Source organism: Pangasianodon hypophthalmus, chromosome 10, assembly GCF_027358585.1.
Source record: "Pangasianodon hypophthalmus isolate fPanHyp1 chromosome 10, fPanHyp1.pri, whole genome shotgun sequence".
NCBI lineage: Eukaryota > Metazoa > Chordata > Actinopteri > Siluriformes > Pangasiidae > Pangasianodon > Pangasianodon hypophthalmus.
The window spans coordinates 16,783,299-16,797,941 of record NC_069719.1 but is presented as its reverse complement, the minus strand read 5'-3'; the positions used below and the strand labels follow the sequence as shown (position 1 = coordinate 16,797,941).

The 14,643-nt window shown below is 39.3% G+C and overlaps 1 protein-coding gene across 4 annotated transcripts in view; it reads left to right on the top strand.

Moving 5' to 3' along the window:
* The window catches only part of slc25a21 (solute carrier family 25 member 21), a 76,536-nt gene that overhangs the window by 47,228 nt on the left and 14,665 nt on the right, over positions 1-14,643 (top strand). For all 4 annotated transcript variants that reach the window (XM_026934101.3, XM_026934103.3, XM_026934098.3 and 1 more), the window contains one exon: positions 2,083-2,131. In XM_026934101.3, coding sequence (XP_026789902.1) covers positions 2,083-2,131 — 49 coding nt within the window. The remainder of the gene's footprint in view (positions 1-2,082; positions 2,132-14,643) is intronic.

Genomic DNA, 14,643 nt, shown 5'->3' with positions numbered 1-14,643 from the left:
TTTTATTTTATAAAATTCTATGTAATTTTTTTTTAAATAGTAAGAAAACGTCTTTGTGACACATTTGGAGGTGGAAGTAAATTTTGCAGAACTTCTGCTTTGGGGCAGCTTATTGCTAGCTGTCTCAATTTCTAATGCAGAAGGAAGCTAGATATAATTGGTTCAGAAGTAACTGCTAGGAGGCAGTTATCTTTCTTCAGATCAGCATTACATTGGAGACCATTTTGACTCTGCATCGAGAAAAGCAAGCAGAGAGCTGCAATCAGATGTCAAATTCAAATCTCACCAGGCTTCCAACCAACTACAAAACATGTCATATTAAACAGGCCTTGACAAAGTAACTAGAGTGCATAATTAACATTTGGATCGCAGTACATTTTTTAATGGTTAATGCCTAGAGCAAAAAGTCAACAAGTTAGCTTAACTTAGCTCAACTTAATTTCCCCAGAGGCCAATGCAACTTGCCACCTGCATCCGTTTTGTGTGGATAATTTTCTTTATAATATTTTCCTTTGGATATTTCAGTAATTCCATAGCCCTCCATTCTGAAGTGCTAATGGAACATTAAATATGTTTTTACTCCTCTTATATTTCCTTTTGTGAAGTTGTACCAATTTTTAGAGAAATGTTAAAAAATAACATCTTCAGCATTTACCTATTTGTATTTATCACACAGGCTATGCTGCACTCTGCAGGCATTCTTTAAATTAACTGTTGTTTTTTGCTAGAATAAAAAAATTTATTCCAGTATTCAGATAAATCTTGCCCCCTAAGCTACAATTTTCTACTAGTTCTTAGTCACACGTGTTGTAACACTAAGGAGTGCTCACCACTCAAGGATTCCAAATGATTGTATGTGTTACTTAAAGTATGCCGGGTATTGCAGCATTGATGTTTCCATTGATGTAATAGCAAAAATAACACAACAAATAAACAAGACAATATAAGTCTAACAAATGAGGCTAAAGTGTTGCAAAGCTGCACTATAGAATATTATTGACAAATAACATAATAGGCACAAATTTGATGCTAGAATATCCTTTTAACTTGATTATCTGTATGGAAGCAAAGGATTTCCCAATGTCCCCTATAAAAAGCATTGTAGAAGAAGTCTTTTGATTATTGATTGTGGAAGTGTATTTAAACTTGTTTAGCATTCAGCTTTCAAGTTTAAACCTGATGAAAAATACTCATCATTTTGGTTATATAGAAAAGTGGGATGACCTTCTCAGTCTAAGAAAATACCTTCACTGGTACCTCTTTATGGATATTTATTTGTATCTATGGATGTATGCATCAATAAAAAGCTGCTGTTCTCCACTTTAGGATAACTGGATTAACATTTTCAAGTCTAATGTGCTGGAGCACTGAGGTAACACCTCAAACATGTTACTGTCCAGTTCTTTGTGCACTGCACTGTGTTTGTATGAATTGCTGGTTAAAGGAGCAATTGACTTGATTGCATTGACTATAATCAACAAAGTCAGACTGGAGAAAAAAATGCATGATCCTAATGTTTTGTGAACTAAGCAAGCAACCATTCCAGACCATTTGCCACAGCTCAGTATGGGATTGATTTTTGCCAAGGGCCTCACCACATGGTTGCCCAGTGAAGCAGAGTGGTAATAGGACAAAAACACAATCTAAGTGATGAAGGCAGTGGCCTGACCAAGTGGTTCCTGTCAGATGTGTGGTTGAGGAACTAGTGCAGAGGCATTTTGAGGGAATCCCCTCTGTATAATCATGGCAGGCGAACAGAAGCATACTCAACACATGGTTTACAGAAATCTGACTCTTTGTATTTATAAATGTATGGATCTTGGTTTCTCCTAATTTTTATGTGGTTAAATATTTGCAGATTAAAGTTTTCCACATCAGAACATTTATTTTTCATGGCATGAAGTTTCTCCTGAGGTTCCGTTAGGATCTGCATGTTTTAGAAGTTTAGTTGTTTGAAGTAATCTGATGAACTAAAATGTATAAAAATTAAATTTATAAAAAAAAGTTATAATCAACAGAACAACTTGCACTTTTATGCCTGTATATTAAAGAGAGTAATCTATTTGTTTATTTTCTCTTTAGGTCTGGTGGAGATATGTCTGATGCATCCGCTGGACGTTGTGAAGACCAGGTAACAGAAAATACAGAGTGATTTCCCCAGAAATAACTCATACCCATTAATCCTTTGTTGGATTGCAGAAGCTAGACAGGCCTATATTTCTGAATGCTTTTAATACATATCTTTTTTTCCTCTGTGTTTTCCAAATATAGGCTGGATAGGCCTGCATATGGGCACTAGAGCCAAGAAGCTAAATCATTTTGTGGAAAATGAAATGCATCATTTACCCATGTCCAAAATGTTTAATACTTTTTAATGTTCGGAAATCACACACATTTTTACCTCATTATTCCTTTGAACTCTGTCCCTTGTTTTAGGCCTATGGTTGTAAAACCATAAGAGGCATAAAAAAAAATGGGTCTTGATTGGTGCATGGCAAATGCTGAAGCTCTTGAATTCATTTTCTTCCCTTGTGTTACATGAGCGAGATTGGAAGCCGAGGATGGAGGGTAATCGGGGCCCTCACACCAAAGCTACTCAGTGGGTAGTAAACAGGTCGTGGGCCACTCCTAAACCTTTATGGCCTCTATGTGCCCTGCCAAGACCCTGGCTCTCCTGCTAACATGCTTACATGCCCGCACACACATGCACACGTGTACGTGCACATACATTTATTCTTTGATACTGTCATTTTGCAGTACATAAATCTGGACATTTTGGATTGAAAAAAGTGAGATAGTTTTGCTCAAGAAGCCACAAGGAAAAGAAGGCAAAAGTAGACATAAGTACATGAGTTCATGCAAATTGATACATGATACTCCAGAATCCTGTAGGGTGATTTAAGGTCTCTAGTTGAAGGTTTTGCCATGGTTAGGCCCTTCTCTCTTCATGCGGGGTCAGGGTTAAAAGTGCACTCTCTATATTCTTTGTAGTGCTCCTCCTTAAAAGTGGGAAAAGCTCCACTAAACCATGTCTGCTTTATTTATTTGAGGTACGCATGAAAGAGAGAGAGACATGTAACAGTGTTTATCTCTGTGTATGTGATTTGTCTGACATTTTGTATCTTTGTACTGTCATATTTTTTCAATTTCAAGTCTAATCAAATGGCAAACTGTAATTCTACATAACTGAGTTGTTTTAGAATATGAAAATGTCATCATATTTTGTGAGGCCATGACCTCAGTTCTATGGGAGAGGTGGATGACTTACATTTTCATCTGTTAGTTGCTCTTTTCCCTTTTCCTTTTTTCTCCCCACCAACATTTTCTCCCTAAAGCATGCTAGCTGGCTAATTGGGGGGGTGAGTAGAGCTGAAATCTATTAGTGCAGGACATGGAACCACTGAGGGAGTTGTACCCAACACACCTCCTTTCTGACGCTAGTTGCAGGAATGTCTCTTATTAGTACCTGGCTGCTGCTTTAATGTTCACTGCTCCAAATTGGATGCCAACTGGAGTGAACATTTTTTTCTCTATTCAAAAAGCTGCTTTGGTGGAATCAAAGGGTTTTTTAGAGGGGAACCTGACAAAATGCATACTCTAGAATACATATTTACCCTGTGCAAATGAGGGCACTGGAGCCAGGGAGAGGAAAGAGTGGGGGTTGTTGCACACCCACACCCACCTAGAGCTGCTCAGTGATATGCTCAGTGATATATCAGAGTCGCTGTGTAAAAGAAGAGTCACATTCTCTGCCAGTTAGTTGTAGTAAATGTAATTTTCCACTATTCAAGAAGGCTTAATTTTATTTTATTTTATTTTTTTTCTTTGAAGTTGCATTATTTGCTACTGGGAGTGGAGTGCATTTGGTTAGGGGGTGTTTGTATATAGTTAGCCTTCCAGGGAGACAGTGGGACTGGAGTTACAGCTTTTCATTAACCTGGAAACCACCTAGTTACATGGTTCATGGGCTGGTCTCAGCTCACTTGGAGGTAACAGAGGGTGTCGGGCGGCACTTTCGGCGGGGGGCAGTGTGCTTGGGGCACCCCATCTGACTCTGATCAGCCTGCCGGCTTCACTGCCGCTCTCATTAGAGACCAGGAAGAAGTCCAGATTGTTCTTTATGTGGAGATCTGGTTACACAACTTTACTCCACCCCAAAGACACCCTTAGACCCTCCCGCAGGTTCAAACACCTCTGTGTATTTTTGCCCCATTGCCTTGCTAGCTTTCACTTTTGTAATGCTTGTCATGACCCTTTATAGCTTGAGACATTGTTTCCTCTGCGCTCTAGGTAGTTCCAACAAAAATGATTTTGTCTGTGTTGGCATCGTGTAATTTTCTGTTGCTGTTTTGTTTTTCAAGCTCTGTCAATTGTGGGTAGAGAGACCCCAACGATCTTCTCAACTGTCTTTACAATTCACTTTAGGGTCTTGTGGTCTGAAACTGTGTGGTGAGAAAGGCGATCAGGATGCTCTGCGATAATTTGCAATTGATCTCTGTTTTGCAGGGTCTCACTAGATGAAACACGCATCTGGACATAGCCCATGTGCTAAATGCAGAAATAATGATGACGTTCTAGTGAGTAATTACAATAATGCAGCACATGGGGCATTCATGAGAAATGCATTAGCAGTCTTACTGCTAGTATTCCTCCAATCTACAGAAGTCCCTCTGTAAGGGTGCTGATTGACACTTCACTCCTAGTGCTGAGACACTTAAGCCAGTATATGGGGCAACTCTCGACAGCCTGGTTTGCGTGCGGCATCAAGGGTAGTTAGCTCAATCTGCTCTGCCAGACGTGTACAGATCAATCCTGCAAAATCTGCCAGGGTTGCTCTTTGAGCCTGCCTCCAAAGAAGCCCTGGATAGTCAAATGGACCATCTGAACAGCACTTTTAATTCACCATACCCCAGTTCTGCTTTCTAACAAGGGTACTGCCTGCCTAGCACAAGTGTTCCCATCCATCTAGTAGCATGGGCCCTAAACAGTGCCCCACCACTAAACAGTCCACTAAATGGTATACTAACAGTGAACATGCCCATGATAGCCAGTGGCTGGCAACAAGACAGTATATGGCTGAATACATCACACACTGGGCAGCGACTACATCAGATAAGGGATATAAACTTCAGTTCTGCTGCTGGCCCTGAAACCTTTTGGTGCTCAGGGCCTTATCTATATCAGTTTTTAACAAAATTATTGCTCTGACACCAAAAGTTGTTTCTCTGTTGGATAGCAGCACAATCAAAAGATTGAAACAAGGGATTCTACTCTACTTACTTCCTTGTTCATAAGAATGATGGCAGTTTGGTCTAATTGTAGATTTAATTGGGTTCAACCTGTCCCCTTCTTGTATACTAAGGTTGATGTCGTTGAAGTTGTTCAGCTACAGGACTGGTTCATGTTGGTGGACCTGCCCACCCGATGCTTATTTTCATGTTCCTATCACACCCAGAATTCAGATGATTTCTAAGGTTTGCCTTTGAAAGACCGGCATTCAAATTCAAAGCCCTACCCTTCAGCCTCTCTCTAACACCACATGTGTATATATGCAAGTGGCCTTGTCTCCCCTGATGGCCAGTAGCTAGACAACAAAACCTAGGTTTGAACAATGTGTTATATCACAAGGTATCATTGATGGCATATTATGAATATTTTCTCTGGGGCACTCACACAGACACCGACTTACAGGCAGATAGGCAGCTATTAGTGATTTGTCATTTTTTTAGTTTCAAGCCCGTAATGCTCTACTTGGTTCATGCCACGTTTCCTCTGAATAACAAACACAGTAAACAGAACAGCTGTAACCCTTTTGTTCAAACTGAAAAACACGAAACTTCTGGTTCTGTTCTTCACTTAGACAACATTGTGGTTGTCAGCTACATCAACCTTCAGGGCAACATGAGATTTAACAGCTCTCTCCACCTTGCAGGAATTCTCCTCAGGTGGGTCTATCCACAGTTAGCCTCAGTGAGGGCAACTCCTCTGCTGAAGCAACAATGCAGTGGATGCACTATTGAGGTGGTGTGTATAGCCAGAGTAGTAGCATATGATAGGATTGATGAGATGCAGGATCTCTTCACCAAATCCAAGTCAACACATTGACAATTGTGGCCGGACAGTCCAGTGAGAAAGGATGCACTGGTCCACAACTCGCCCCCTCGTCTACCTTTGAGAAAATTTAATTCTCAGGTGATCTTGCAATCTTTGCCCTCTGCATAGAATTGATGTTTAAACAGCATCTTTAGCAAGGTTGAATGGACAGCCTTTGAGATTTTATTTTGAATAATTTTGACCATTTTGTTCAATCAATTTACATAGATTTCTTATTACTTAATTATACTTAAAAACTTCACAATTCTCACAGATGCATTCACAATTTTGCATAAGTCTCATGTTCTAAGACATATCAATAAAATATATAGACAGAGCCTGGTCTCTGTGGTGACCCAGGCCCTGTAAACAGGAACAGAAAAAATTATCTGGACCACCAGGATACTTGCCTTTCAACCATGTTGTATGCCAATTCAAAATACCTTCGAAACAGCTCACTTGTAAAGAAGGAAATATAGAACTATGACCTAATATATGATTTTGGGTATCATAGCTCTGTCCTTTGAGAAAAAGGCAATTTGAGTCCTGTCAGACGCATTCTTCTAGCTTACACTAAATAAATTACTTATTTCTGTGGGTATGGGGAGTGTCTATGTAAACCAGCATTGAACTTGTGATCCATAACTTAGTCAACCACAGCAGTTTGGTACACAAACACATCCAAGCACAACTGGCGAGTGCTGGGGAAAAACGTGGCTGTCCATCTTGCTGCTCTCACTGTGACTCTTTTTGCCTCTCTCTGATCAGGGCATGCTTGAAAGTGATGTTCCTGTGGGAAGGGGGGTCGTTTGACAAGGGCTGTAACAGACAGATTCCTTTTGAGGAGTAGGTGATGGCAAGAGTGGAGTCTCCATGCTTCTACCCCCAACTGCTGTCTGAACCTCAGTGCACTCCTGTTCGCATCCCTGAGCCAGCCTTTAAACAGCAGGGCTCAAAGCTCTTAGGTTTGGAAGCTGATCTGGCCCAGTAAAGCAGCATGGCGTTTAGCTGTGCTGTCCTGATCCTCTAATCCTTCCCTGCCATGGCCTTTGGTCTTCATGAACAACTCTCTCTCACTCTGTGTGTGTGTGTGTAATCCCTGTCAAAATGACCAGAAGTATGATGTTGGGTTTTAAGATTTAATTTTCTACATAAGGATATATTTTTGGCATCCACATCATCTTATTTGGTGTTAACAAATGGCTTAAAGTGGATTTTTTTTTTTTTACTTTTGTGTGACCAAGAGCAATATCATTACCAGTGCTCATAAGTAAAATACACAGAATGGTAGAGGCTGTGGCTGATTTCTTTGTAGCCTAGACTGTAGATTCACACAGCCTATCATTGTCAGTCATCAAGTTATTACACTTGGTGAAATGTGAAATACATAAGGGGGTTTAATAAACATGAACAAGGTGGATTACTTTCTCGATCACTGATTTTTCAAAATGTCTTTGGAAGATAAACTAGAAGTAAATAGACTAAGCTCTCTAGTGCCAAGTAGTGCAACAGAATCACCTTCTCATCTGGAGATCGTAAGTTTGAAACTCAGGATTCCATTGCAATCTGTGGCTGGGAGTCCAAGAGAGAAAAGTGGCAGTAATCATTTTTATTATTATTTTGGATAAACTTTAAGCGAAATAAAATCCAGTTCAAACTTGGGATTTGTACTTGTTTTCCTGTTGCACCACTTGGGAGTACTAGATTATAAATTTATAGAAGCTATCAAATAAAATCCAAAGCTAAAATAATGGTGGTGAACTTCTCTGTTTGTAAAATATCCCGCACAGCACCCCTAGCTGTCAATAGCACACAATCGCCCCCAACTGGAAATAATAAGCACCCCGCAGAATTGTGTAGATGTACATGTACGCAGTAGGAGGTTGTGTTGGATGTGCAGTGTTGGCCAAACATAACACTTTGTGCCAAGGCCAGAAAGTTATATTTTGGTCTCATTAGACCAGAGAACCCTCACCACTCTTCCATAAATTCCAGCTGTGTGGAATGTCCAGATTACAGTTGTCCTGTGAACTGCTTTTCCCACCTGATCTATGGATTTCTCCAGCTTTTTCAGAGTTACCCTTGGGCTCTTGGTTGCTTCTCTGACCAATGCCCTCCTACTTTTACAGAACCTTGTCCTGCACTTGTTTTGATGGTCTTCGTCATGTTGTTTGTTTGGAATTTTTTCTAACAAGTCCTTCCAGAAACAAATGTATTTATATTGAGATCACATTGTAGACTAATTATATGGCTTCTGATGGCAACTAGTTGCACTATAACTAATTCACAGTTTCACAGCAATGAGGTTGAATACTTATATAACCACAATCTTTATGTTTTTTATTTAAATAATTTTGCAAACTATATCCCCCCCCCCCCCCCCCCTTCCCCCCCCACACACACACACACACACAGTATTATGGGCTATTTTGTGTAGATTAATGACATATAACCCCAGTTAGATCCATAAATCCATTTAATTTTCAGGTTGTAACGCTACAAAATGTCGAAATGTTCAAGGGGTGAATACTTGTGCTAGGTACTATATATATTCAAAAGCTGCAAGGCAAGGTCTTGTCTCTTTGTATATCTTTTGAAACAGTATAACCCTGTTTATGTACATGCCATAGCACATTAGGATGTGGTATTAAACAGGTTTGCTAGAGGGTGTCACAAATACCAAATACATTATAGTAAAAACATAGAAATAAAGCAAAAGTGTCCTGGTGTGCTGAAATGATCCGTTTTAGAGAGGTAGTAAAGTGCCCGATGAAAACTCATTTGTCTCCAGCGCCTGTCGGTCGCCTCGCAGCATCTGCAGCCCACTACATGTGGTGTTTTGTGTGCTGTGCTCCTGTCAGGCCGGGTGAGGAGCATAAACACAGAGCTGTAATGTACAGTCTCAGATTTCTGTTTGAAGAAGCAGCCCTGTGAGTGCTGATAGTTGAGTCCTGTGCTGTCCTGATCATCTATGCAATACCCGCCGGTTGCCTGCTGACTGAGGAGTCTTCACTATCCCCGACCATTTCCTTACTTCAAAGAAGTTGTAACTATGCTGAGTGGAGCCAGGGCTATCCCTAGATCTGCCAAGGTAAAATGACCTCCTCACACGTATTTTGGGTTTATTCCCAAATTCTGTGTTTAGTTATTCAGATATGTTTGGGATAAATAGAGTTATCTGATATTTGTGATATTGAGTGTTTAATTTATTACAGAGTCCTTTATGTCAACAATTAATCTGAAATTGTGATATACAAGAGCTAAGAACATGGTACACAAAGTGCCACATCACAAAGGGATCATCTAGAGTTTGGCCATCTCAGGCCAATCCCATCTAGAGTTTGGCTATTCCAGGGCCAAACATGAAGACACAAATAAGGGAGTCAGATATTTAAGTCAAGGATTGAAGTTCTGTCTAAAAGAACATCCCAACATTGAAACTCCTTGCCCTTTCCACTCTCTCTGGTTGCCTTCATTACTTTGGTCACAGTGGGTCCAGTGGGCCTGTTGTGCCATTGAAACCCAAGCTCCTTTAACCCAGACCAACCCCAGGATCCTGCCGTGTCGCAAGCGCAACATCTTTATCACTTCCCCTAATGCCCTACCTCCCATCTTCTTTATTTATATCTTTCCCTCCATTGGCTCAGTTTACCTGACAACAAAAAGATCTGTATTATTTATCATTTAGAATTATCTTCTATATAAAATCAACTATGGATATGTCAATAAGACAAATTGAAGACAAACTGAAGACCAAGACCTATCTTGTCGAATTGCTTGTAGTCAGTGCTACTAAGTATACATGAAGAGCTGGATCAGGCAGACCTTATCTTGGTGTTTCCTATTCTGAATTTGATCGAATGCCTACATTTGCCATGTTGTGCTTTAACCTCAGGTACCACATACTTCTGCCATTTTTTATGATCCTGCTCATTAAAATTAACTGTTTGGTTGTAAAAAATAGATTTCCTTTTAATGCTACCTTCTGGATTTCCTAATGTACTGCAGATCTGATGTGAAGAGAAGACACTCTCTGATTCTTGTTACTGTTATTCACTCTAAGGCTTAGGCTTCATTTCATTCCTGGTCTTAATGTAGGTAAATTCAGCAAGAACAAATAGGAATTGACTCAGTTATAATGTGTCTTGTTTTTGACATATATCTAATTGCTCTCTCTTTCTCTCTCTCTCTCTCTCTCTCTCTCTCTCTCTATATATATATATATATATATATATATATATATATATAAAATCTATGCCATGAAGAATTGAGGCTGTTTTGAGAGCAAAGAGAGGCCAGTATTAGTATAATGTTCCTAATAAAGTGCTCAGTGAATGTGTGTGTGCATGTGTGTGTGTATATATATATATATATATATATATATACGCACACACACGCAAACACTGCGTACTTGTCTGTAAAAATACGAAGAAGGGTATATATATATATATATATATAGTTTGCACTCTGCCATATTACTCTTTATTCTCATTGGGGGGAGGGGTGGGAGCTTTTTTATTCCATCAGCAGCATACAACATCAGATTCCAAAGTACTACATTATTCTTTCATTCAGTTTTTATTTATTGTTGGATCAGTATTCTACTGAATTACATTTTTTAAATTTCTATGGGGAATACCCCAGTTTTTAAGAAGGCAAATTTAAGAGACCTTTTTAAAAGTTCAGCCTACCCCTTTAAAGGCAAAGCCATCAAACTCAAGCCTTTTGATCAACCCAGTAACCTTCTACCTTTCCCAAAGGGCTCTTTTTAACACCATCATTATTGGTCCTGAGCCCATCAGCTTGTCCTCTAGCCTAGCACAGCCCCCCCTGTTGGACTCAAAGTAGGCCCATTACCACAAGGGTCTCAGAGGGGACAAGGCCCTAGCACTCTGCCTGGCCCTAAACACTGCATACTTGTCTGTAAAAATACAAAGAAGGGGTTCTCCCATTCCCTAGCTGTTATTTATCCTCTTTTGTAGAGCCTAGAATATGCACTTTTTACAAGAACTTTGGGGTCAAGCAAAAGACTCCCTGGGTTATTTACCCCATAGCACTCATATTGCTCACAGAAACACCAACCTGCCCTTATCTTCACCCTCACGTGGCTGTCCATCATGCTGTGAGATAGTAAAATAACGCACAGTGGGTTAGGTGACTTATTGTCAGTGAACTTGCAGGCATCATCATTTCTGAATACATCTCTTTCTGGGGTTAGAAGAAGAAGAATTCTGATAGCTTCGTATGTTAATTAAGCTCCGGGGATTTACATGGTTTTTCTGTTCGCTGACTATAACAGAACAGGCTACAACTGTATCAGCCAGATTGTTGACAGTTCCGACTTATGTTGCTATCCTGTTATGTCGTATAGAGGACCCATATAAAAATCAGTGCTGACCAGAAGAAAAACTCCTGTCTTGTCTGCTGGTATTTCCTGCATGGCCAGTGTGATGTGGCAGTGTGGCAAGAGGCCTGGGACATGCTCTGTCGCCATGAACTCCTCATATGCCCCCATTATCTCTCACAGGCCGTGCTGTTTGGTCCAAGATCTTTATGAGAGGGTAGGTAAGGGACACAAGGAAATGAGGTGACCTCAGGGTCAGGTGTGGGGTCAGGGGGCTGGGAGTGGACCATAGCCCTGCCATCTCTCTCTCTTGACTAGTCTGGGTCGGACTGTCCCTGCAAACCAAACATGGACAAATAGAACTCCAGCTATCCTTGACCTTGCATTCATATGACTTTAATTAAGACTGATTAAAATTTGTTTACAAGCTCCTCTGGTCTTAAATCTTCCAGGTCTGTGCCCCCATCTCTTACTCATTCTCCCTTGCCAGTATTGCCCCCGATGCCACAGACTGCCTGCCCTTTAAGCATTCCTTTTTTCTTCCCTCTCTTAATATGGTGTTGGACGTTCATTTATGGTGCTATTTTAACTGTTTTTCAGGCATGCCTTACAAGCTATTAGGGAATCTACAAAATTGTATGCTGGGAGACACCCCTCTAAGATGTTAATCTGTTGGCTTTATGAAAGCCTAGTCACCTCAGTAAACCCCTTCCTTCGATGGAACCGACACGCTTTATGGCCCCATCAGGCACCCGACTGAACGACTAACTGCTGACCTCTTGACTTGGCAGTCAAAACCATATGAGGGGAATCTTTGCTCCTCTCCATACCACCCCCATCCCCTAAACTGCCTTTCTCATTCTTTTTTGTTCCTCTCACATAAGGAAGTTTGAATTTGGTTATTTTTATTTTGACCTCAAATGCTTTTAATTTTGCTCAGTGTTGCCTCATGACCCAACAATGTATGCATCATTCTCAGTACAGCAGTGGCACTGAAATGGTAGCGGCATGATGCGGCATGTTCCGCTGGTAAAATAAGTGCACCATGTATTGCTGGGGCTTTTAAAAATCGTACATTTACTGGATACCTTTTTAGATACATCTAGCTTGTTGGTCCACCTGTAGGTGTAGACTTTGAGAAAGTAGTTCAAATTTTTCCATGTATAATTTGTGTTAAACTGAATGAAACAAAGTCAGACTAAAGACTTGTTAGTAAAACTAATCAAAGTCAGTTACTGCTCATTAATTGGTTGATTATTGTCAACTCAAAAAGGACACTGAGGCCAGCAACAATTGCTCCACCTATACCTACATTTGGACCAATGCCATGCATGGCCTTTATCCTCTCTTGCAGGATGATAATTCCCATATCCACAGAGAATGAGGAAACACTGAATGGTTTCATGAATATGAAAACGGATATAAATCATATCCATGGCCTGCAAAGTTACCAGAATTACCCATAGTGCCCCATCCCTCCAGTACAGTTCCACAGACAATATGCCAAGGACATTTGCTAGTCAAAATTTTAGAACACCTGGAGTTTCTTGTGTTTTATTACCAATTAGTAATTATTTGCCACAGATTAAACAAAGTGGTACAGAATAACAATAAGTAAGGAAGCTTATGTCTTAATGTGCATTAACTGCTTGCTCACGGATTCCAATAAGACTCTAAACGAGTGCTGTATTACATGCAGGCACACTTGGATTGTAAACCCTTTAAGCCTATAGATAAAAGATTCATGGTGCTAATATTAACTGTAAAACGTAAATATTATGTGGTGTGCTACAAATTAATTAGGGTGATAAAATATATTGATCTTTTCTAATTAGATTAGATGTGGATAGTTTCAATAATATATATACTGTATATATGAACATATTATGATTTAAGTTCATACATATATATATAAAATATAATATATGTACATGTACAGTACTGTGCAAAAGTCTCAGGCACCCTATTTTTTCTAGTACAAACTTTGTTATAGGTTTTTATTTTATGACTTCTACATTATTGAATCAGTACAAAAACATTTTAGAATTCCAAACATTAGTTTTCCAGAACAAAATTAAATGTTCCAGAAAAATGTTTGTATGTCAGTAAAGAAAGCAGCATATTACTTAAGAGACCACTTTTCAGACGAAAAACATAATGAAGGCAGCTGGGTTTTGCAGCAAAAATAAGAAGCAAGTGTGAGAGTCGAAGTCTCCAGAAGACCTGTGGCTGCTTCTGCAAGATGCTCAGTAAAACCTACAGCTCATTTCCTTATAAAACTGCACAAATTGTACCCGAGACTACTATTTTTTTTTAAAGCGAAGGATCGTAACACCAAATATTGACTTAGTTTCATTTATTACTGTTTACTGCTCTTTATAGTATTTGTTTTTTAATGCAGAAACATTTAGTTTCATTATTTTTGAAGGCAGCTTTGCTCTACAGCATTTCTTTGCATGTGCCTAAGACTTTTGCACAGTACTGTATATATAAATCATAAGCAAGATTCACATTGCATCAATTCATTTCTACACCATTCAACAAATGACAAAATTCAACATGGCTCTGAGACAAATACTAAAAACAAACTCCACCGTTCACATGTAAACCTGCAATTTTTCATGTTGCCTTTTTCTTGTAAAGCATTTAATAGGAGAGAAAAAGTGCTTAAAGTTGCATTTTAGTTGATATATTTGAGAAAAGAATTTATTTTATTGGAACTATCCAGATCTAATCTAATTAGAAAAGTTCAGTACAGCATATATATATATATATATATATATATATATATATATATATATATATATATATATATATATATATATGTTTATTAAACAGGATGTGTAAAATCCAACCAGCAGGTCTCCTTTCATCAGTATCAGTACAATGAAATTGGATAATGCAGTAAAAACTATCTCCAAGTGCAACCTAAGGTTAACATTTACACAGAGTTAGATTATGTTTATTAGCAAGTTACTAGCAGGTTTGTAGCTCCAAAAAGGTCCATTAACTATTATATTATAAATATACATGTAACTGCAGAGTTGTAACTAAAAGGTTACTAGCAGTAAACAGTAGAGATTGCAGCCTGAAGGCCTGCTATGGAGAGACAGGGCTGAGTGGAAAATATGGGTTAAGTTACTGTTTGATTCCTCCATTGGGCTTGAGGTTCTAGAATAGGCTCTGTAGCCACTCAGAGGATGTTT